The 24,542-nt window shown below is 33.2% G+C and overlaps 1 protein-coding gene across 3 annotated transcripts in view; it reads left to right on the forward strand.

Moving 5' to 3' along the window:
- CSMD3 (CUB and Sushi multiple domains 3) overlaps window positions 1-24,542 on the forward strand; it is a gene marked incomplete at both ends in the record, with an annotated part of 1,233,164 nt that overhangs the window by 917,645 nt on the left and 290,977 nt on the right. For all 3 annotated transcript variants that reach the window (XM_080802411.1, XM_080802412.1, XM_080802413.1), the window contains 3 exons: window positions 2,554-2,745; window positions 7,129-7,255; window positions 9,582-9,784. In XM_080802411.1, the coding sequence (XP_080658537.1) occupies window positions 2,554-2,745; window positions 7,129-7,255; window positions 9,582-9,784 (522 nt within the window). The remainder of the gene's footprint in view (window positions 1-2,553; window positions 2,746-7,128; window positions 7,256-9,581; window positions 9,785-24,542) is intronic.

Below are 24,542 nucleotides of genomic sequence, written 5' to 3' on the forward strand. Positions count from 1 at the left end.
GATTTCATTTATTTATTTGACAGACAGGGGGAAGCAGGCTCCCTGCTGAGCAGAGAGCCTGACTCGGGGCTCGATTCCAGGACCCTGGGATCATGACCTGAGCTGAAGGCAGAGGCTTAACCCACTGAGCCACCCAGGCATCCTCATTTGCTTTATTTTAACATATTTTCACTCAAATGGAACTGTCACAAGTTGATCCGTACAGGAAATTCCTGGAGATTTTTTTTTTAATTGTTTCATAAACTTCAGTTTCTCATCAGCATTATTTTAGTTTTCTTTTTCAGTTGTCTCCTCAAGATAATTGCCTCTAAAAATCCCATTCATTCACAAAAATTATTAAACACCCTCTATGTGCCAAGATTTGTGCTGGGAAGGCACTGTGGAAAAGAGGGGGGAATGAAATGATTTCACTCTATGGAAAAAATGAAGAAAAGAAGCAAATGTTTATAAAATAATGAAAATGTGCTAAGTAATTCTATAAGTTTTCAGGAGAAAAAAATGGCTAAGACCCCAGAGAAAAGAGTAGAAGGGGCTTCTTATGTTCTCTGAGAGGTGATGTATCCCTCAATATACTGAAATTATCATATATATTCAGTACTTTGAGATGTGCAAGTTTTAGTGATTTAATATCTGTTTTGACATTCTAAGAAGTCAATGAGGCAAATTCATGATTTGACATGTGAACTAATACATGCTTTTTTGTTTTCTAGTTCAAATCTAGATTAATTTGGACACAGATCTGTGCCTATAAAAGAGATGCAAATCTTTTTGTTTATAATGTGATATGCACACATAAAATTCTCTTTTTCTACAACATCATTTGTCTTGAAATCACAAATTTTGCAAACTCATGAAGCTCTCTAGAATATTCTTTATAGCTCTCAAGTCTCAGAAGCTATAACTGGTATAAATTGCACCTAATTATCTTTGGCACATTCATTCTATTATTTATCTTACATTTATACACTTTGTAAGACACTAAAGACAAGAACTTTAGGGGCACCTGGGTGGTTCAGTAGCTTAAGTGTCTGCCTTCAGTTCAGATAATGATCCCAGGGTCCTGGGATCCATCCCCAAGTGGCTCTCCGCTCAGCAGGGAGTCTGCTTCTCTCTTTCCTTTTGACCCTTCTCCTCTTCCTATGCATTCGCTCTCTCACAAATAAATAAATAAAATCTTAAAAAAAAAAAAAAAAAAAAAAAAGATGAGAATGCCATAGCTAGGGGGTCTAGATTTTGATTACTACTATCATGCTTGGTTTAAATCATGAAGTATCCTTTTCTAGGTCTTTCAGATTCTTAATAGTGAATTGTGCCATTACTGTTAAGTTTTTGATATTTGTTCTTATTGATTTTATTCTGCATATGCACACAGTGCCTTCTGGGTCTAGAGACAGTAACAATTATAATTTAAATAATGTAATAATAATAGCAGACTATCCCCCCCTCTTTTGACCCAGTCCTTACCCTCTAATAACATGATGGAAATCAGATGGAAAAATCTACGAGTTCCCAGGGACAAGGGATGAAGAAAAATGGACTTGTTTAGCTTAAGGAAGTCAACTTCCGCTCCTCTCCTAAAAGGAGGGAGAAAGACCCTTGAAGCTTGGAGATGGGATGGAAAGGATCTTGAGTTCTCATTTTAACCTTTGAAATGTAAATACCTACCTCTGGTAGGCGGGTTAGAGTCCTATGCCTCCAGTTATTATAACCTAGAGTTGTCTTTAAGGCCTGGACCTCATTCACGCTCAAAGTATAAACCTCCTCTGGCTATAAAGCTCCCTAGCATTCTCTCACCACTGGTATAGTTAGTTGTAAATGACCTTCTCCAGGATTATTCATCTCAGGAAACCAAGTTTCCAGCACAATTCATGCAGAAAGCCCAAACTGCTGACATAAGAATTGTTTCTTTGCACCAGAGAATGACAACACGTAGCTTTGATATGTTGGTTTTTTGTTTTTTGTTTTTTTTTTTTTTCCTGTAAGAATTTTTGAAAGCTATATATTGTGGAGAGAGCAGAATATAAAAATCCAGAGTTCTTTAAGCTGAATACTATTATTATATTACCTCTTGAAAAACTGTATTTTCAGTATGAGACTATCATTTCCTTTCAGTGCTATCAAAGGAAAGCAATCTACAGCTATGTTTGCAATGGACATACCTGTTAACTGGACAGTTATAATTTCACATGCTTTGTTTGGATTTTAAAATTTTGATGGTATAATCCTAGAAAACACACTGGTCAGAATTAATTATGAGCCATAATTCACTTGAGGTAAGCCAGAAACTTAGTGCTATAACAAGCCATGGTACAGTTATCTAGACATGGGTGCAAAATTTAAAATTACAATCTATCAATCTATAAAATTACAACAAATTCTAATTTATAAGGAAAAACTTCTTATGGCTGTCCAATACAATCAGAATTAAATATTATAAGAGTAATACAATTAGGGAAAAGTATATAATTATATTAAAAACAACAGAAGAAGACTGTACAATTTTAAATCTTCCTGTTAAATGTTGCCTTTAGTAATTTTGTATACTTATCACAGGTTTTGAACTTTCACATTGTGAGGATCCTGGCATTCCACAATTTGGATACAAGATCAGTGACCAAGGTCACTTTGCTGGTAGCACCATTATTTATGGATGCAACCCAGGCTACACTCTCCACGGCAGTAGCCTTCTCAAGTGCATGACAGGGGAAAGAAGAGCGTGGGACTATCCTCTGCCTTCCTGTATCGGTAGGATCCTCTTTTATATCTTCATAATCGATTCTATAGAAGTGTTGTCCAAATATGCTGTACCTTTTTGAATGATCTTATCTGTGCACCCACAACTCATACCTAAAGTCATGAAGTTAACAAACTCCTAGCTCAAATTTGTCAGAGGAAATTAATGGAAAGTGAAAGGGTCTTTTTCGTAAGTTCATTGATAAGTACATTTTTTTGTAGAACATGGGTGAAGTGTATGGAGTAATTCCAATTCTTCTATCTTGATATAAAATCTAACTCACTGCAAGTATATATTAAGACTCTTATTGGACACATTTACTGAATCACACTGATTGGATTTGGTTTAATAAACTTATCACCTGTCCTAGTGTCAGGATAGATTAAAAAAACAATGAACTATTCTCAATAACTTCAAAAGCTTTCTTTTTATACATACTTTTTCAAAAATCTAAGGAAGTACATAAGCTTTTCTGAGGGGTATGTAGCATAACATAATTAACCAATTTCAAAAGCAGCAGCAAGTGACACCAGATATATTGCCTCTATGAAGCTAGAGAATGGATCATGATCTCATTGCACAGCTGGAATATTACCAAATTATAGATCAATAAATGAATGACTGGGTATGTGTGGGTAAGAGGGTGTATAGAAAAGTGTTGATAAAGATGCCAGTTTTGGGTGGGGTTTTTTTGTTGTTGTTTTGTTTTTGTTTTTTGTTTTGTTTTTGGTTTTTGAATTTTGTTTTCTTCCCACTCCAAAGATAAATAGGTGTCTGGCTTGAATGAGAAACCAGCAAAAGGAAACATTTTAACAAAACATTGACTCCTTAATAGGGAACAAACATGTAGCTACTCTTTAGCCATTTTTGTTTCTTGATGATATTTGTGGAGGCACAAATCCATTCTGCATCAGGCCCATATAAATAAAATTGATCAACACTTAAAAAAAAAGGTAACTGTTTTATTAAGGTATAACTAGTATCTAAATACTGCACATGTTATGTATATAAATTGATGAGTTTGGAAACTTAAACCTTCAAAATTTCTTTGTTAGTTGATATGATTGACATAGGAATCTCCATAAAACCTACTAGAGTGCAAGTAGAAAAAAGTGAAATTCCAGTCATTAAAAGCCTTGCATCTAATTACATGGTGTGTTTGATGTCACAAGGCCACTGTTGGTTTCTTGAAACATTGATTTATGTAGGAAACAAACATGTTTTTATCTAACCAAAATGTAATCATAGGCCTTTCTTTTCAGATAGCATCAGATTTTGGATAGATTATGAGAGTAATATCTATAATAATAACCAACCTTGGGATTGGCAAAGCTTGGGATTCTGGAATATGACCAACAGTGAGCCCACTGGCATTAGTTATGAGAAAAATAAAGCACTGATTAATTTTCTCTGGGATTGTATTCTTTGATGTGACTATGTAATATATTCAGAAAATCATTAAGGATTACAGTTGCACAATACTATAAATTGTAAATACTGATTTTCCATGCTGTCCTTTAAATTAAGATCACAAACCAAATATTTTAAAACACATGTATTTTCTATATATGTTGAACCAAGCTAAAGACATTCTTCTTTTTTAAAGTATTTTGTGTAAACAAAATGATACTTGGTTTTTGATCAGAAGATTTTAATTCTGTTCATAACAAATCAGTGCACTTTATATTTATAAACCCCCAAGTCAGAGGGGATGCCTGTATGACATAGTTGGCTAGGTATCCTACTCTTGGTTTTGGCTCAGGTTGTGGTCTTAGGGTCTTGAGATCCAGCCCTACCTCGGGCTTCACGCTCAGCATGGATTCTGCTTAGAGTTTCTCTCTCCCTCTCCTTCTGCTCTTCATCCAGCAATAAAATAAATAAATGTATCTTTAAAAAAAAAAAAAACCTTTAAAAAACTTACTGATTTGATAACTGCTCAAGATTTCATGAGAAGAGTAAACTATTTTTTCCCTTTTTTTAAAATTATGGATGATCAGGAGTAACAGCTGAAAACAGTTGGATGCGTGGTGTGTCATGCTGATGATTTCCATGATGACAGAAGATGAAATTCTATTTTAGATGCTGTTCTCTACTGGCAACAATTAATAGCTTTACCACCTGGCCTAAGAGCATAATTTTCTGTGCTCACTAATCTTAAATATCTATTATGCCTATATATTTGCCTCTCATACATAAGAAACTTTTCCTCTGTTATATGGATCATTTCTAGGTAATTGTGTTTCTGAAGCTTATACATGGATCAAACAAATATTTTTTGAAACACCATAGCCAGAAGGATTTAACCTACATACCTTCTTTAAACACTATTTCATTTTTAATATAAACCTTCTGTTAGAATATGAACTCTAGTGTTATGGCATATCTCACTGGCTCATTTGAAGTCAAAATACCAAGTAAAATTTGTAGAAAAGAAATATGGATAAAAAAGAACTATGTTTAAATTCAAGATACAACACAGTACACAAAACTTCAGTGTGATCTTTAATTGATTAAAAGTCAATCTGTTTGAATGAATATAAAATCTGTTCTCATAGTATATGTATGCCATAATAGTGATTAACTATAAATAAATGATATAAAATGAATTAAAATAGTTACATAGTGCAAAGTTATCTACAACATATTTGTTAAAAATGAGAAAAATATAAATAAGTGATGGTAACCTCTTAAATACTGATATCTTCCTATTTATGTTAAAAATAACAAACTTGTTATTGTAAATTAAATTAATGTTGCAGTACAAAATAAAGTTGCTTCTCCTCTATAAGTGTGTATATCAGTCAGCATTCTCCAGTGAAACAGAATCAGTAGAATATCTAAATCTATCTATCTATCTATCTGTCATCTATCAAGAGATTTATTTATTTTAAGGAATTGACTCATGTAGTTGTGGGAGCTGACAAGTTCAAAATCCACAGGCAAAGTCAAAAGGGTGGAAGTCCAGCAGACTTCAATGCTGCAGTTTTGAAGAATTTCCTTTTGTCTTGGGAAACTCAGTTTTTGTTCTTACAGCCTTCCAAATGACTAGATGAGGGCTACTCACATTATCAAAGGATAACTTGTTAAACTCAACTGATCGTAGATGTTAACCTCATCTATAAAATACTTTCACATCAATATCTACATTAGTGTTTGATAAAATAACTGGATACTACAGCATAGCCAAGTTGATACATAAAACTAATGTGAAATAGAATATGTACAAATCTTTGAAATAAATTTACCTATATGAATAGAGCCGACAAATTTGAACCATTGCATTCAGTTGTTATTAGGTCTCTTCCAAATGCTTAAAGTTTGTCATTGACTATCTTTGCTCCAATCATAAAAACAAACAAACAAAAAAAAAACAAAATAAACCCAAGAAGCTTAATTCAGCCATTGAATGTGAGTAAGATAGAAACAGTGCAGAGAACAAGAAAAACAAATACGGAAGTACCTTCAAATATTTAAGCACAAAGTAAAATGTTTTTGTTTTGAGGGTTAGTTTGTTTTTTTATCCAATAATCTGGATAATTTTCAAATGTGTTATGTGTTACACTGTTATGCTTGTTTCAAGGGTTAGAGATGTAGCACAATATACTAACTGCAATACTCAGTTTCTCTCATTTCCAATACAGACAGCTTCTACTGGATTATCTGTATATTGAAGTAAAACCTCTACAGATATCTCAATGTATTAAATAGCATCAAAATGGAAAGGAAATCTTCCAAGAGATTTAAAAAAATTATATTGTATGACAATACTTAACATTTTTAATTTGATGAGTTTTATAAAATTTAGGGACCCATTAAATCAAGACTAAACTAGATTTTACTGAAGTGAGAAATCTAATAAAAATGCCACTTCGACTTTTGGGAGGTTAAAAGGGAAAGAGTTTAGAGTGATTTAAAGGGGAATAAAAGGACAATGAAATTTAGAAGGCCTGAGGGACTGCAGTAAAGATTAGTTTTTCTCAAAGGTGGGGTAGCAAGATGATGAATTATTCAGACCGCAATCAAGGCGCAGTGAGCAACTTGCCATCTGTTTTCCCTTTTTAAGTTATCATTATTTAACAACACATCTTAAAATCTTTGAATACTAACATCAGAGTTCTTGAGTGTGTCCTTTCTTTAAATTCTCTAATTAGGTTAATTTTACTATCTTTTATGTGATCTAACTTGAGACTTTATTGTTTTATTGGATAGTATATTTTTGCCTCAACCAATACATTAATCTGAAAAAGTATATACAGATGTTTTGTTTTAAGGTGAGGGATGATCAATTCTTATTTTCCTTAAGATGAAAAATATATATTTTTGAGAAATTCATTGATTGGTTTTGCGAAGATTAGCATTAAATTATGACTTAATTTATTATTATTTTTTTATAGCTGAATGTGGAGGTCGTTTTAAAGGAGAATCATCAGGAAGAATCTTATCTCCTGGCTATCCCTTTCCATATGACAATAATCTGCGTTGCATGTGGATGATTGAGGTAGATCCAGGGAACATTGTCAGGTAAATGGATTTCATTTTCTCAAAATTACTGGGGAATCGGAAAATTCTGATCAGCCTCAATATACAATATCAAGCGTTAAGGTTCTTCAATAGTTTTAGCCTTGGGAAAGAAAAATGTGGTTTTCATCTGTTTAAAGTATGAAAAATATTGGGAAGCATGATTTATTGATTTATGGGTCACAATGGTAGCTCATATAATCCCTAGAGGGAAGATTTTCATAGTTATAATAGACCACAGAGATTAATAATATTTTTATGCTTCTTTGAGACTTTAATCTTTCAATTCTTGATGATTCAAGATGCTAAGTCCACCATTTTGATAAGGATATAAAGTTGTGCAGGTCACTGTTGTAAGTTCAGCCTCATGAACATTTGGAAGAAATAATCATAGAAGGGAATTCAGTAATATTCCATTTTTTCCTGGCTTTAGGCATATCTCTGGAGCATCAGCTCTCTACCTCTTTAGCCTTGTTTGATTTCTGTTTCCTTTTGTGTTTAATTAAGTGGCCACAATTCTTCACATTATCGACCCTTAGATGAGGGGAGAACCATCACCTCCTAAAACAACAGCCGTCAGGTTTCCAAGGCTACCATGTTTTTTAAATCCTAATTTAACTATTATGGCTATGACTGGGAACAGATTAATAAATGAACAAATAAATCCTCCACTCAGAATAAATCTGAGCTAGTTGACGTGTTGTCACTCTCAAAACAATGACTTTAAATTTAAGAATTGTGGGGGTGCCTGGGTGGCTCAGTGGGTTAAGCCTCTGCCTTCGGCTCAGGTCATGATCTCAGGGTCTTGGGATCGAGCCCCACATCAGACTCTCCGCTCAGCAAGGAGCCTGCTTCCCCACCTCTCTGTCTACCTGCCTCTCTGCCTACTTTTGATCTCTGTCTGTCAAATAAATAAATAAAAATCTTTGAAAAATAAATAAATAAATAAATTTAAGAATTGTTTTATATAAATGAAATTTCAGACAGGCTTCTGGTGTGTTATCACTCTCAAAACAATGACTTTAAATTTAAGAATTGTTGTTTTATATAAATAAAATTTCAGACAGGCTTCTGGGTGGTGAAGGTGGTAATAGGAAACAAGTATTATCCTTCGTATAACATGCTGAAAGGCGCACTCCGTGAATTGTTCAATGTCAACTGGTGGATTACTTTTGCAAGGGAATTTGCAGACCTCAAAATAGACTACATAAGACCAATTCTCAGCCTGTGTTTCTTTAGTGTAGATAATACATTGTTTTATTTAAATATTAGAATTAGTAAACTTGAAAATACTAAATTTGACAGTATTCTGGAATTTTTCTAACTTAAGAAACAATATTTGATATTAAATTACAATACAAATTTAAAACTATGACTATTCACATATCAAACATGAATGTGATGTATGTAGAGAGAGAATTGAGTGTGTTTTTATAATTGGATTTCTAATTTCTGGCACTGGCCACAAAAAATATCAGATACTAATTTTGTGTAGATTAGATATAAAGCAGACTTAGCATGAAATAGTTTTTTGGTTTTTGTTTGTGCATTTGGCCGGGTAGGGTTGGGTAGACATTGATTTTCATCTCACATCAAGGAAATTCCCTTTTACTTTTAGATTACTGGGTGTGATTGTAATGTTGAATTTTTAAAAAATACTTCGTCTATATATCTTGAGATGTTCATGTACTTTTTTTCCTTATGCCTATCATCGTGATGAAATGTACTGATTGATTTTTTAATATGAACTATTTCTTGCTTTCCTGGAATAAACTTCATTTTAATTCTGATAAAACAAACTTGAAACATTGGTAAAAATAGATTCTATGGAGTCAGTTCATGACTTTGCCACCCTATAGGCAGTTTTATTTAATGTGTCTTGACTCCGTTTGCCACATTTATAGAACTAAAATAAAATACCTTCCATCTTCATTGGGTCACTATGACAAACAAAGAAAATATATGTAATTCATTTTGCACAGTGCCTAGCATGTAGTAGAACCTCAGTCAGTGCCTGAAATGTACTCCATGCTCCGTAAGTATCACCTACTGTAGTTATAGTTAAAATTCAGGAACACAGAAAATAATGCTTAAAGTTTCTGTAATTTACAAAGGTGACATAATAGTACTTTTAATCCTATTCTAGGAAATTATACTGTTCAAAAAATAGGGAATTAAGGTTATATATTCTGTTTATATAATTCATTTTTAATCTGATAGAATGAAAAAATTATCTAATAAAATCAAAGATACATATTTGTTATGTTCTTTACTTAAAATTGAATCCATGTTTAAAATAATCAAACAAGTTTATGTGGTTCTCCCACAGCCTACAGTTTCTGGCTTTTGATACAGAAGCATCACATGATATACTCCGAGTTTGGGATGGTCCACCAGAAAATGAGATGCTCCTAAAGGAAATCAGTGGATCTCTTATTCCTGAAGGAATCCATAGCACGCTCAACATAGTAACCATCCAGTTTGACACAGATTTTTATATCAGCAAATCTGGATTTGCAATTCAGTTTTCAAGTGAGTTATTATTTTATTTCTTAAATGCAAAATTAGAATGCTATTGAGATGGTACTTTAACTTTACTCCCCAAAACTTTAATATTAAAACTTAAATGATCTTAAATATTCTTATGTCTAGTCTTCGTACTCATCTTCAGGTAAGGTAAAGTATACTTGGAAAAAAGCAATATAATTAACTTGGAATTAATCAATTAATCATTGAGACCTTCTTCCTATTTGTCAAGCAATTGTTTTAAAGTATAGGTGGTATTAAAATAATTCAGCAAATGAAATAATTACTTTGTAAAAGCTTGTAATCTCAATTTACCATAAAACTCTATATTTCAAAATGTGAAATTTTTGTAGATAAGGAAGGATATTAATACTTGCCATTAAAAAAAAGCAACCATATATTTTTACTAATTTTGTTTTTCTTCTTTTAAAGATCTTAATTATATATTCCCAGATATCCTTGACAAAATATTTTAGATCTATTTTTAAATTAAACACTTCCTATAACAATAAAATGTCATTCACTGTAAGTAATTACCAGTGTTCATGGCATGTTTTGTTTTTTTTTTTTTCCCCCTTCTCTTTTTCTTTCTATGGCACTGCTAAGTGGCTAAATATATGTTGTTCTACAAAAGGGATTTTTGCTTAGTGGCTGGAGAAATGAATAAAAACTTTAACATTTTCATTGTTATAGTTTTGCTTTTATTGCCAACATACATTGCCTCTTTGAGAAAATTATCTAAAGGATTTTCTAATTTTACAGTCTTTAAAAACCCCATTAACAGAAACCTATGCAAATTTCTAAGATCATTTAATGAAAAACATGCAAACCAGTATTCCTGAAATGTGCCTGAATTCAAGTCCTGGTTCCTTACTAACTACTGAATTTGGATACCTGATCTCACATTCTGAGGCTGAGTTTTCTAATTCACATAGGTGTAATGGTGCTTATCTCATAAATACATTATTAAAATTAACATGATCATGTGTGTACAATATTTGGTATTAAGTGTATAGTTGGTGTTCAGTGAACTATTTTTACTATATGAACAAATATAAAATTGTAATCCTCTGAAAAATGTAAAAAAAAAAAAAGAAAGAAAGAACTTTTGAAATGACTGTCCACAAAATATATTGCTTTTAGGTCAAGAACCGTTTAAGACAGTTAAACAACTTGGATGACTTTTGGTTCATGGAACAGAGTTGTTTGCAGTAATTAACTAACATAAGTGAACTGTGTTTTATTGTGTGAGAGAGAGGTGTAAATCAATGCAGAAGAGCCAGCGTCTGTAAATTTATACTTTATTTTCTGAGAAAAAGAAAAAAGAATGAAAAATGAAATTACCACGTAATTGATGAACATAAATGGCTTCTAATTCTGAAATACCAGTTAAATATTCCTCATATTTATACCCTCTATTTTTTACTGCTTATTTTTCTTTTTATGAAGATAGGAACAATTTGTCAGAGATTGACTGCTGTTTAATTTCAGTTCTTTCTAATTATTGTTTGGCAACTAACAGTTCCCCTTCCCTTTACCTTAAATGAGTAATATATAATATTTTGTACTTAAATGGTTATTGTGATTTATAGTCTGACTGTACTCATGTGAAAAAATGCTTAAGGCTAGTGTTTGTGAATGCCAAGTTCATCTGCTTAATAGATACCAGCTATTTTATATATGTTTCCAGGAGTTTTTAATGCAGATTTGTCAGTTAAATTAGTAATGCATTTGTACCTATTATATTTATAGGGCATTTAAGGAAACAATATGTAACATACCAGAACTTTAATAAATCTGTCTTTGTAATATTCTTTTAAGATGCATAGAAATTTGTACTCATGATCTGAAACTAAAAACTTACCCATTGAAATAAAATTACTTTGCAGGTGAATATATTGTATTTTAACAAGCATTATCAATGAAAATTAGTCACTTGTTTGGATATCTTCTGTTACTCATTTTGACGTGGCTTTCCAAGTGTCCAGATTTCAAATTCAAAAATATTCTTTTCATGAATGTGATCTTTCTTGGTGTGCCAGAAAGCATGTCATGTACTTTATATACATAATCTCATTTAATCCTCACAAAGCCATATGATTTATGTTGGGTCATCCCCATTTTCCACATAAATACAGAGAGGTTCAGAAAATGTGTTTATTTGTTTAAGGTCATAGTACTAACAGATGCCTGGAGCTGTGGCTCAAATCCACATGTGGCTGAAGGGAACTTTTTGCTGTGACAGGTGCCTAGTAAATGCTTGGTAGTTATTGTGGTAATTATGCTCTTGTTATTATTTAGATACATGTATTAATATGCTAGAGGAAATAGAAAGCTTTTAATTATAAATTATTAGTCACAATGAAGTTCTACGATTTAATCAGCTTGTGTTTCTGATTATGCTCCCAAGTACCACAGCTTACATAAGCGAAGCCCTGGTGAAGCATGGAAGAAAGTTGGAGTGCACACAAGGCCATTTAGAAGGGACCGCTGTCCCCTCTGGCTATAGTCATTTTGCCCTATAGGTGGGAGGGCTACTTTTATTTATTTTTGTTTTTTTTTTTAAAGATGGATTTTTTTTTTTTAAAGATGATTTGAGAGGGATGGGGGAGGGGAACAGGAGAGAGAATCCCTAGCCAGACTCCCCTCAATCTCAGAACCCTGAGATCTTGACCTGAGCTGAAAACAGAAGTCGGGCCACTTGACCCACTGAGCCACGCAGGCACCCCAAGACAGGCTACTTTTAAAACGAAAGTGAAAATAAGGAGTTTTATGTAAAGTAATCTAAATTTCAAAGTAAACAATCTTAAAGAAAATGTTAACAGACTACAGGGCAATAAAGCACTACTATAGGTGAAATTTGGCTTAAAGGGCAGAGTTTGTCACTTCAGTGGCTGACCTAACGTCTGCTTCCCTATGTAAATTTGAATCATGTCACCCATTCATTCATTTGTTCATTTACCGTAGGCAAGTCTATTAAGGGACCAGTTAGTAAACATATTTATCTCTAATTATTTCTCAATTGCATTTTCCCTTTCACTCAGGCAAATCTTTTTAGTTTCATAAATGCACACACATACTCATACACTCACTCACACACACACCCTGTGCTGCTTTCTGTGTAAACATTTTTCACCTTAACCATTTCTCTCTTCCTTTTGTTAAGTCTTGCTCATTTTTCCAGACTTGGCACCAAGACTTCTCTTTATAAAACATTTTCTGACCTCACTTTCTAAAAGATATTTCAGCTCATGCCCCAAGCACTAGCTGTATTTTTTTTTTCCAAAGAGGAGAATAAGTAGCTAATAATTCATTGTTTTGGAGATGTTTTAATTATGTGATCTTTGCTCCCCAAATGTACTATGAGTACCTTTGTCTCCCTAATGTCCATAAAGAACACATTTTCCATTTAGGACAATCCTATAATTTATTTTCCAAGTCTAAGATAATTGTTGAGAGTGGAAGAAGACACTATTTAAAATAAAGCAGGACAACAAGCATATGCCAGGACAGTCATAGCCAAATCAGGATGTATCATGTTAATTAAATCAGACTTGTATTGTATTCTGTCCCCTTTCCCCTAACCTCCTCAATGCCTAAACCTCTTTTGACCAAATAGCTGTTGTTTAGTGAGTGTCAAATAATGAATTTTAAAAAGAGGAACAAGTCAGGCAACAGGAGGAGAAGAGCCTTCAGCAACAAAATGCCACCAACGAAATGTATTTCACTGAATTTGGTGCAAGTGAATTGAACTGAAATGTAGGTCACATACCAACTTCATAATCATCATTAAGCCACTATCGGCAGCCACATGCCTCCCATTTCATGATCCGTTCATTCTTTGTAGAGTATGTCGTTGCCTCTTGGTGTTACAGTCTGCAAGGCATTTTTGCTAATCAGAGCTACTTAAGTCTGACACGGCCACCTCATGCTGTCCTGTGTGCCGTCCTTGGTTCTCAGCAGTCAGCCTCTATATCCCCTGCTTAAATGTGTAATCTGCCTCTCTTGTCCCACTTTAGTTCCACAGGGAGGACATCTTTGGGGTATCATGCTGTCATTTGCCCACAGTTGATTTTGACAGGGCTTTTTGTATGCTCTTCACTCTCTGACCTCTCTGTTAAGAATCTACCCCCACTGGGTAATAGAGAATACGAAGGCCCATAGCTTATGCTGTGAAAATTCTCAAGGAAATGGATCCCTTAGCCAGGAGAGCTTGACGTCTCCCGGCCTCAAAAGACTGCATGGTGCCCCTGCCTTTGTTCCCATCCTCATGATCATGGTCTGCATTGCTGTGACAGTCAACTAGCCACTCACTTCATTATCCCTCCAGCCAGACTTCTCTCCACATTTCCACCTGACGTTTCTAAAATACAAATCAGACATCACCTTTCCATTTTAATTTTTTTTTTTTTTTTTAACGAGCCCACAGTCATAAGTTCAAAACTTTGGAATTACACTGAAAGCCTCCACAATTTGCACCCGAACTACCTGCCAGCCTCGTCCTTCACTACTTATTATACACATCCAGTCATCTAACTATACTGCTCTGAGAGGGCAAAGTCCTTTCACATTTCTGCTTCTCTTCCATATTCCTGAAACACATAGGTCCACATTCAAAATCTATCAATTCTTAGGCATTTTTCAAGGTCCAGGACAAATGATACTTCTGGTACCAATGAACTCCTAGACAGAATTAGTCACTTCCACATCTGTACTGCTCTGACACTATGCGCAAATTGTATTAGATTTGCCATATGGTCCAGTTTGCCCAGGAAAATCCTAGTTCATGCATGTTGTCCTAGCATCCTGATGGTTTGGCACTTGGATCTCTATTTTCTATTTTTTTTTTTTTTTAGTAAAGTATTATTATTTTGGCCAAGATAGGCCAGTATTCTACAGCAATAGAGTAGTAGTCTGCTAAAATTCGCAACATGTATTTATTAGACCTCTGTCTTGTATTTGATTTCAACTAGCTATGTGTGAGATATGTTTACAGGACTTAGTAATTACAATGCGTGATTAAATTTGAAAAAACAAATACTGATAATCCATTTCACTTTCTAAACTTTTACATATACCAGATAACTCATACTTCCCTTTCAAGGAGAATTTATAAGACACTTGTATATAAATAAAGTATTCTCAGATAGGAACATCTAACTTGTTCAGATCTTGAAAGGTAGTGGGAGAAGCATTTGATGCCGTTGCCCTGCAAGCTATTTTGTATAACAGCAAGTTATGTCATAGTCTTGCTGTGGTTTGAAAGATACATAAAGATGTCAGGACATGAATTGGCAGGATTAGCAGGAAAAATGTGTTCTTGAAATAGGCACAGAAGCACTGACTCGGGAGATGTGCTGGAATGCTGAAGCATATATGTTCTTACTATGAGTGTTTTTATTATCTACTTTGTGGGGTCGATTCACAACTATTTATTTTATCACAGACATATTTTTTTAAATTTTATTGCAGTGCACATTGATGGCAGCAGTGATATTTTAAAAAGTATATGTTTAATGAAAATGTATGTACTAAATATTCACTTCTTAAGATGCTGATTTCACCATCCAAAAAGCAGGTCAGTGAGCCAAAGGATGCTGTCAAGAAGAGCCTAAGCAGAGATCCACCAAGATGTAAGGCAAACTTATCTTTGAAAAAGTTAAAACTGGGCTCCCAAAAGATAGCACGAAAGAATCTAGAATATTTTTATTAGTACTTGTAAATCAAAGTATTTTAGTACATCAAGAAACACATTTTTAAAAGAAGCAGAGAGTCCACATAATCCCATTTCAATAAAACATGTTTAGATAAGTGGTAAAAATGTTTTACAGAAGAAATCATATGATGATTGATTATTTTTCTGTGCAGCCAAAACATAGTATAATATAGAATTACGTGAGACTTTATTACTTCATGTATCATGTTAGCATTATATAGGCAGCAGAGGGAAAATTTTATATTCTAAAATATAAAATATAATTAAATGGTCGTTTGAAGTCATGATCATGTATTAACTCCAGCATCATCATTTTAAAGTATCTGATATATTAAATAAGTCTTGGTTATTTTAAAATACTTGTCTTCTGTAGCCATGTTCTTTTTAGTGTAATTGTTTCCTAAATGAAAGTGCTCCCTGACACCACAATAGCATTTGTAGTAATGGACCAGTTTTTTTTTTTTTTCTACTAATATATTAACCTTATATGACAGATGGGATATTTTGGTTGAGAATGTAACATGTATGATAGTAAAACATGAAATGTTGGGAATGTAGAGCTGAGAGTGTGTTATTTCAAGATACTGATGTGTGGTATTCTTGTTTTATGAACAAATTCTCCACACATTTTCAGACAATAAATCATTAGAATATCTGTTTAGATTAACTACATAGTCTTTTAGATTTTTAGTACTTACATATTAAGGATTCTGTACACATTGTTCATAATGCCTATATATTAATCATCAAAAAGCCCAATAACATCTCAACTAAAAATAAAATTGATTATGAAAATGCAACTTGCACATAATGTGTATTAACATACATGGGGACCATAGCAGGGTCAATTGACCATGTGAAAGCCAGAAGACCTAGATCTGCTTAAAAAACATGATGTTTTATTTAGAGAAAATGAGAATTCTACTTAAGTAATTTCATTGCTTTGTGTTCTAAATTTTCTTCCTCATGCATATGAAAAGTAATATGCCAGCTTCCTTTGAAGAAGAACTTCACAATTAGCTCAATAAGTTCAATTTTATATCAGTCACATCATTGCTTTCAAGAATCAGTAGCATCAATTGCCTCAAATATTAACTCCAGTAAAAGTTTTGTTTACAACCACTTCATGAGATCAAAGTGTCGTCTTTGAAAGTTCATTGTGTAAGGAAAAAAATCTATTATTATAAATTCAGTTAAAATTTTAACATTTTAATAATTTTAAATTTACTTAGACTTGCATTATGGTCCAGCATATGGTTTTCTATAGTACTATCTGTATTTTAAAAGAATATGCACTTGCTATTATTGGATGTCATGTTCTGTAAATATCAATTAGGTATAGTTGGTTGATAGTGTTGTGTTTGAAGAATTCTATGTCATTACTGGCTTTCTGTCCATTTTTTTTTTTTTTTTTTTTTTTTAGTCAACTATGAAAGAGAAGTGTTGAGATGTCCAGATGCAATTGTGGATGTGTCTACTTATTCTTTCTGTCCTGTCATATTTTTGCTTTGTGTATTATGAAGATATGTGTATAATATTTTAAGTGCTTTTAAATGAGTTGACTTTTTCATTACCAAGAAAGATGTCTCTTTTTCATTGATAACTTACCATGTCTTGAACTTTCCTTGTCTCATATTAAATATCTTATGATTAGTCTAACATTGGTGTACTAGTTAACATCCTTTTAACTTGGTGTGTCTGTATATTTAAAGTAGGTTTTTAGTAGATGGCAAAGTTTCATTCTTTTTTATAGCTAAATAGTATTCCATCATATATATATACATATATGTACATATATGTATATATACACACACATACACACACACACCCCAATTTCTTTAGCCACTCATTTAACAATAAACACTTTTTTTTTCATATCATGGCTATTGTAAATAGTGCTGCTGTGAATATGGGGGTACATATGTATTTTTTAGTTAGTGTTTTTATTTTCTTCAGACAAATACCCAGAAGTGAAAATGCTGGATCATTTAACAATTCTATTTTTAATTTTTTAAGGAAGCAACGTACCGTTTTTCATAGTGGCCACACAAATTTGCATTTCTACCAACAGTGCACAAAGATTACCTTTTCACTACATCCTTGAGACCACTTATAGTTTCTGGTCTTTTTGATAATAATCGTTCTAAGAGATGTGAAATAATATTTCATTGTGATTACAGTTTGCATTTCTCTGATCATTAATAATCTTGATCATTTTTTCCTGCACATGTTAGCCATCTGTACATCTTTGGAAAAATGTCTGTTCAGATCTTCTGCCCAGTTTTTAATTAGATTTTTTTTTAAATATTTTATTTATTTATTTGACAGAGAGAGATCACAAGTAGGCAGAGAGGCAGGCAGAGAGAGAGGGAGGAAGCAGGCTCCCTGCTGAGCAGAGAGCCTGATGCGGGACTCAATTCCAGGACCCTGGGATCATGACCTGAGCTGAAAGCAGAGGCTTTAACCCACTGAGCCACCCAGGCGCCCCCTAATTAGATTGTTTTTTGTTTGTTTTTGTCCTCTAGTGTTGTTTTCTGGTGAGTTATGTGAGTTCTTAATATATTTTGGATATTAGCCCTTTATCAGATATATGATTTGCAAATATTTTCTCCCATTTAGATGTTGACTTTTTATTTTGTTGATGGTTTCCTTTGCTATGCAGAAGCTCTTTATTTTGATACAGTCGAACTTGTTTGTTTTTGCTTTTTTTTCTTTTGTTTTTGGTGTCAGATTATTTAAAATATCACCAAGACGTATCTCAAGTTGCTTAGTGCCTGTGTTTTCTTCTAGGAGTTTTATGGCTTCAGCTCTTACATTCAAATCTTTAATCCACTTTGTGTTAATTTTTGTGTATAATGGAAGACAGTTTCATTCTCTTGCTTTTGGCTGTCTAATTTTTCCAACACCATTTATTGAATAGTCTGTCCTTTCCCCATGGTATATTCTTGATTACTTTGTTGTAAACTAATTGACCATATATGTGTGGGCTTATTTCTGAGTTCTCTGTTCCACTGATCTATGTGTTCCATTTTCATGACAATACACACTGTTTTAATTATGAAAGCTTTGTAATAGAGTTTGAAGTCAGGAACGTGAGGCTCCAGCTTTTTTCTTCTTTACCAATATTGCTTCTCTATACAGGGCCTTTTGTGGTTCTTGCAAATTTTAGGATTATTTGTTCTATTTCTATGAAAAGTGGAATTGTAATTTTGAGAGGGATTGCACGAATTTGTAGATTACTTTGGGTAGTATGAACATTTCAACAATATTAATTCTTCCAGTCAATGAGCATGGAGTATCTTTCCATTTATTTGTGTCTTTTTCAATCTCTTTCCTTAATGTGTTGTAGTTTTCAACTACAGGTCTTTTGCTCCCTTGGTTGAATTTATTCTGAGGTATTTCTTTCTTTTGATGCAATTTTAAATGGGATTTTTCTTCTTAATTTCACTTTCTTGATGTATTAGTTATACATTTTTTGGGTACCTGCGCTAATATTTATAACATGCATTCTTAGCAAAACCTATCATCAAATTCTGTTACACCACTTCTTATATAAGAACCTCACAATGGTATATTTCCATTTCCCCTTCAGTCCTTTGGGCTATTGTTTTCATTTCTCTCACTTCTATATATGTGAACACCATAGTACTTTTTTTTTTTAACTTTAAGCCGACAATTATCTTTTGAATATTTTTAAGACTAAGTTCACATTTTAAAATTTTAATATTAAATATAGATATTTGTTTTGTGATAAAAGTACAAATACAAATTTTGATGATAAATAGCCTCAGATATAAACAAAGCTCTCATAAAATTAAGGAACAGAAACATACTTAGAATTGGTTGTGGTGTACATGTAATTCTTAACTGTGGGTGAGGAAACATTACTTATCATAATAAAAATGTTAAAATTTAAAGATATATTTATATAGAGTGAAATAATCGAGTTACATTTGTGTGTGTGTGGCAGATGGATGCTGATTCAAAAAATGAATAAGTAAACTTGAGCATGTCAGTACTATTTTCTCTTTTTGCTGTTCATCATCATTCAGACTTTGAAAGGTTTGCATCTCCAAAACATTCTTTTGCAAAATTGACCAAAATGCTTTGCTATGGTGTTGAAATTCTTAGAAAATGAAAACTTTAAATGTGGTTTTCATTAAATCAGTTGAAAATCTTTAGTCAAAATATTCAGTTATTAGAGTGGTAAAGATCTTCAGCTTTGAAGTTTTTGGTGAATTAAAATTATCAACAGTAAAGTTTAGCATCAGGAAAACATTTAAATATTTCTATAAAATTGTGGAAGCTCAAACTATTTTACTTGCAATTTGAAACTATCTTATATTTAATTGTATTACATTAATATTTTATGCTGAAATGGAATAAAATTGATAAAACAATTACATAGCTTATAATTGAATATTTTAAAAATCATAATTTAAGGGCACTTGGGTGGCTCAGTGGGCTAAGCATCTGATTCTTGATCTCAGCTCAGGTCTTCATCTCAGGGTTGTTAGTTCAAGTCCTGCATTGGGCTCCATGCTGGGTGTGGAGCCTAACTTAAAAAAAAAAAAAAATCATAATATATGAAAACTTGTTTAATAAATTTTACATTGTAAAAATCTTTGTCAAAGAAAGGTATCTGAAAAGAAATAAAATTCAGTATCTGTGAAAATATTTGAGCTGAAATGTATGCACATTTCTGTATGAAAAAAAAAACAAACAAACAAACAAATTGAGACTTTCCTCCATTTTAAAAATTAGCCCTAAACTTACCAGATATCTCAGCATCTATAAAGAGAAAACTTTCTCAAGTAAAAATAGTATGGCCTGTGGAGACATCATCTGAACATGTCAATAATTTTAAATGTATTTAAAGTATCTTTAACAATACTAATAAAAAAAAGAATATATTAACTCTTTAGGAAAAAAAGTAAAAGGCACTACATTATGGGTAAGAAACCAATGAAAAATGTGCATATGTACCACAAATGATTTTGATTACATTATTTTTAATGTTTAGGTAATTCATATAAAGAATGTTTCTTTGTCTATAAATATATGATTTTTTTAGAAATTACTTTAAAAAGAGTCTTTGTATGGATAACTATTTTGAAATGTTCATCAATATAATACAAATTTTGTTAGTCAATGCATGTATTTTTTTTAATTTTATTTATTTATTTGACAGAGAGAGAGATAGTGAGAGCAGGAACACAAGCAGGAGTAGTGGGAGAGGGAGAAGCAGGCTTCCCACGGAGCAGGAAGCCTGATGTGGGGCTAAATCCCAGGACCCTGGGATCATGACCTAAGGACCTGAGCTGAAGGCAGACGCTTAATGACTGAGGCACCCAGGTGCCGGTCAATACATATTTTTAATTATATGCATTACTTTTAACTTCATGTTTCATTCCCAGAACTTTCCAGTTTGAATGATAAAAAGTCACCTGATATTAATACCCATTTTATTATATTAAATCTATGTACACATCTGCTGTCTCTCTTAGATTACATTCCTTTGTAGAGCAAGGATGTTATCATATTAATATTTGTATTCCTAGAAATTGACACTGCCCCTGGTACTTAGAACTTAACAAATGTTAAATGAATCTAGTTGAATAGGAAATTGTTTAATGATGTAAAACAAAGTGCACTGAGACTATATATTGTCAGTTAAAAATAATGTAAAACCATTTTTGTATGTTTTTTGCTTATTTTTTCTAGTGATACCATAATATTAGAATTTAATTTCAAATTAGACTTTTATATAGTCTTTTATAATTTTTAGATATAAAACCAGTTTCCTGTATAGGTAACTTTGGGTTATCAACCTACCATGCCTTATGATTTCACAAAAATTGTATCAGTAATTTTATTCCCACTTTTGTCCTCAGATTGAAGCATAAGCCACAACGAAGGCAGGGAGGTGGTGTCTCATTAAAACATATCTCCAGGGGCGCCTGGGTGGCTCAATGGGTTAAGCCTCTGCCTTCGGCTCAGGTCATGATCCCAGGGTTCTGGGATCGAGCCCCGCATCGGGCTCCTTGCTCGGCGGGGAACCTGCTTCCTCCTCTCTCTCTGCCTGCCTCTCTGCCTACTTGTGATCTCTGTCTGTCAAATAAATAAATAAAATATTAAAAAAAAACCATAACTCCAATATCAAGCATAATACCTGGATCATTGTGGGTGCATGATAATAATCTGGTGAAATAATTGAATATGCATTTTTAAATAAATTTCTATATTCTTAGAAGTATATTGCAACACTGGCTTTGAGGTTCCTTTTGCATCCCATGCATTAACAGCTTTGTTTCCCTCCTGGGTTCATGGGAATGTCTCTGTCATGCTGCCATCTACTTTAACCTGACTTGCCATATCATTAGGTGTAGCCTTAGAAACATAATGAAATTCTAAGGATAGCCACATTACTGAGCAGCTGGCAGAGTGTAGGCCTAGTAATGATGTTGAACATTCTTTATAAAATTGATGGATCTTGTACAAAACAAGAGCTCAATCAAGGGCAAAATACTCCAGGGTGAAATCCACCTCTGGGTTACCATCTGCATTTCAAATATTTTCTGATTGATTTGACTCTGGATGGAATTTTCTTCCAGGTTAAATATTCCCATTACCCAACTTGATTTCCTTATAGATAGTGAAGTGGAAAATATAGTGCCATTTCTCAGTCAATACAAGAGTGTAAGGTAATGAAACAGGAAAAGGGGAATGAATGTAAGGCCTTGTGAATACCAAATTTGGACTATGACCTTGCCGAAGTCTCCTAACATTGCAAAAATGTACAAAACCACTGGTCTTTAATGATTCATGTCAGAATTGATATTTTCATAAGATTATATAACATAATTGTTAGAATAGAACTTAAAGATTTTATCTGATACTAAATCAGGCAGGTAAAATAGTACTATGCCAGTTTTACAGATGAGGCAGCTAAAATTCAGGGAACGAGTACAATGTGATCAATGTCCTTTCTTACCATAGGTGAGACTAGATTCGAAGTCTCTCTTGTTTCTGATAACATTACTTATTCAACTAAATGAAATCCTAGGTTTTTCTTTTTTGAACAGTCTTGAGATAAATAAGTTTATATCAGAGAGTCAATTTTCTGAATAGATAGACACACTGGAACTTATGAGTGATTTTAGTGTATTTATGCCCTATTACAGAAAACAATGCAATAAGAAAACTGGAACATTAGTTTGCCCAAGGTCACTAAGACAATTATTCAGACACTACCTCTGAATCATAGTTCAAGCTATCATCCATACTGTACTTGAAATCTGTATATGCACTGGTTAGGATTGTAAAATATGTATTAGGTGAAGTGCATATTTCTGATTAAATTACACTCTCATTTAAATTAAAACAAACCTAAGATGAGAAGTCAGAAGTATATTTATAGCACTGATGAGTTGTAACAATGTTGAGAACTCAGTCATACGCTGTACTACTTACACCAAATGCTACCATACAAGGTAAAAATCCCTAGATTAAAAAGAGTAAAAATTATAAGACTTTATATTTTTGCCAAATTCAATTTATTTCTAATGTCAGTGATTTTTTTTAAAGATTTTATTTATTTATTTGACAGACAGAGATCACAAGTAGGCAGAGAGGCAGGCAGAGAGAGAGGGGGAAGCAGGCTCCCCACTGAGCAGAGAGCCCGATGCGGGGCTCGATCCCAGGACCCTGGGATCATGACCTGAGCTGAAGGCAGAGGCTTAACTCACTGACCCACCCAGGTGCCCCAGTGTCAGTGATTTTTAACTCTTATGGTGAATTTAATTCTAACAAGTGTATTCTTATCTAGATGATTTAATAAATTAGAAGTTAGCAATGAGAAATTTTTTGTTTCCAACTGGAACTTTCATTTCTTTGATTTTATTGACATCAATAGCATAGGAAAAATTATATACACAAGTGAAATTTTAATAGCTTTTTTATAGTTTTCTTTCCAAAAAATCTGAAAATTAAAAGATCGTACAATTTTATGAATGGTTTGGGTGTGGTAAATGATGGGTCTAGTAGATATCCAAGCAAAGGAGCTAAATAAGCAGTTGAATAGCATGATCTGAAACTCAAGGGGGACATCAATGCTGAATATATAAATTTAGGAGGCATTAAGCTAAAAAGTGTTTAAAACCATGGGGTCAGATGAAGTTATCCTGGAGGAAACTGTATGAAGGGAGAAGACCATTAAGCACTAATCCCTGGAGTGTTGTAGCCCTCAGTCATTAGGTTAAAAAGATAGAAACAGTCATTAGGTTAAACAGATAGAAATTTATGATACTATAAAAGGAATGGCAAATAAGCCAGAAAGAAAACTAGCGGAGTCTGAGGGACACCAATAAAACAAGTGCTTGAAGAAGGAAGGAATGAGCTATCAGTTGTGGCATATGTTGCAGAGAAGTTTCTGAAAAAAGAAGGTACAGAACTTACCATTGGATCTGGCAGCTAGATTTGACAAGAACAGTTCAGTGAATATATCAGATGCAAAGCTGATGATGAAATTGGAAATAGTTATACAGACATCTCCCTCAAGAGAGATGCTTAATGTCTCTGTTAAAGGAGAAAAATGGGGAAAATAATTGGAAGAGGATGGAGATGTAACAAGAGTGTTGTTTGTTTATTTAAGATGGAATATATAAATTATGTCTGTATGCTCTTGGGAATGGACCATTGAGGAAAGAAGAACTGGTAATTCAGAAGAGATAAGAATTGTTTAGGAATAAAGTCCTTGAGAGATAAAGAGAGTTTAATACCCGCAGCCCAAGAACTAGGGTTGAATTTATACAGAGCAAAACACCTTCTCTCTTCCAACCACAGAGGAAGCAGAGAATATAGGTGCAGACACCAGTGGGATGGTAGATTTAGTGGTGCTAAAGTGAGGGTATCCCTTCTACTCTCTCAGTGAACTGTAAGAGAAGAAATCGGGCAAAAGATGATGAGAAGAAGAGAGAGAATAAAAGAAACCATTGGAGTGGAACATCCTTAGTTTTGTAATTAAAGAATACCATCTGGCACATACAT

This window comes from Martes martes (genome assembly GCF_963455335.1).
Source record: "Martes martes genome assembly, chromosome: 4".
NCBI lineage: Eukaryota > Metazoa > Chordata > Mammalia > Carnivora > Mustelidae > Martes > Martes martes.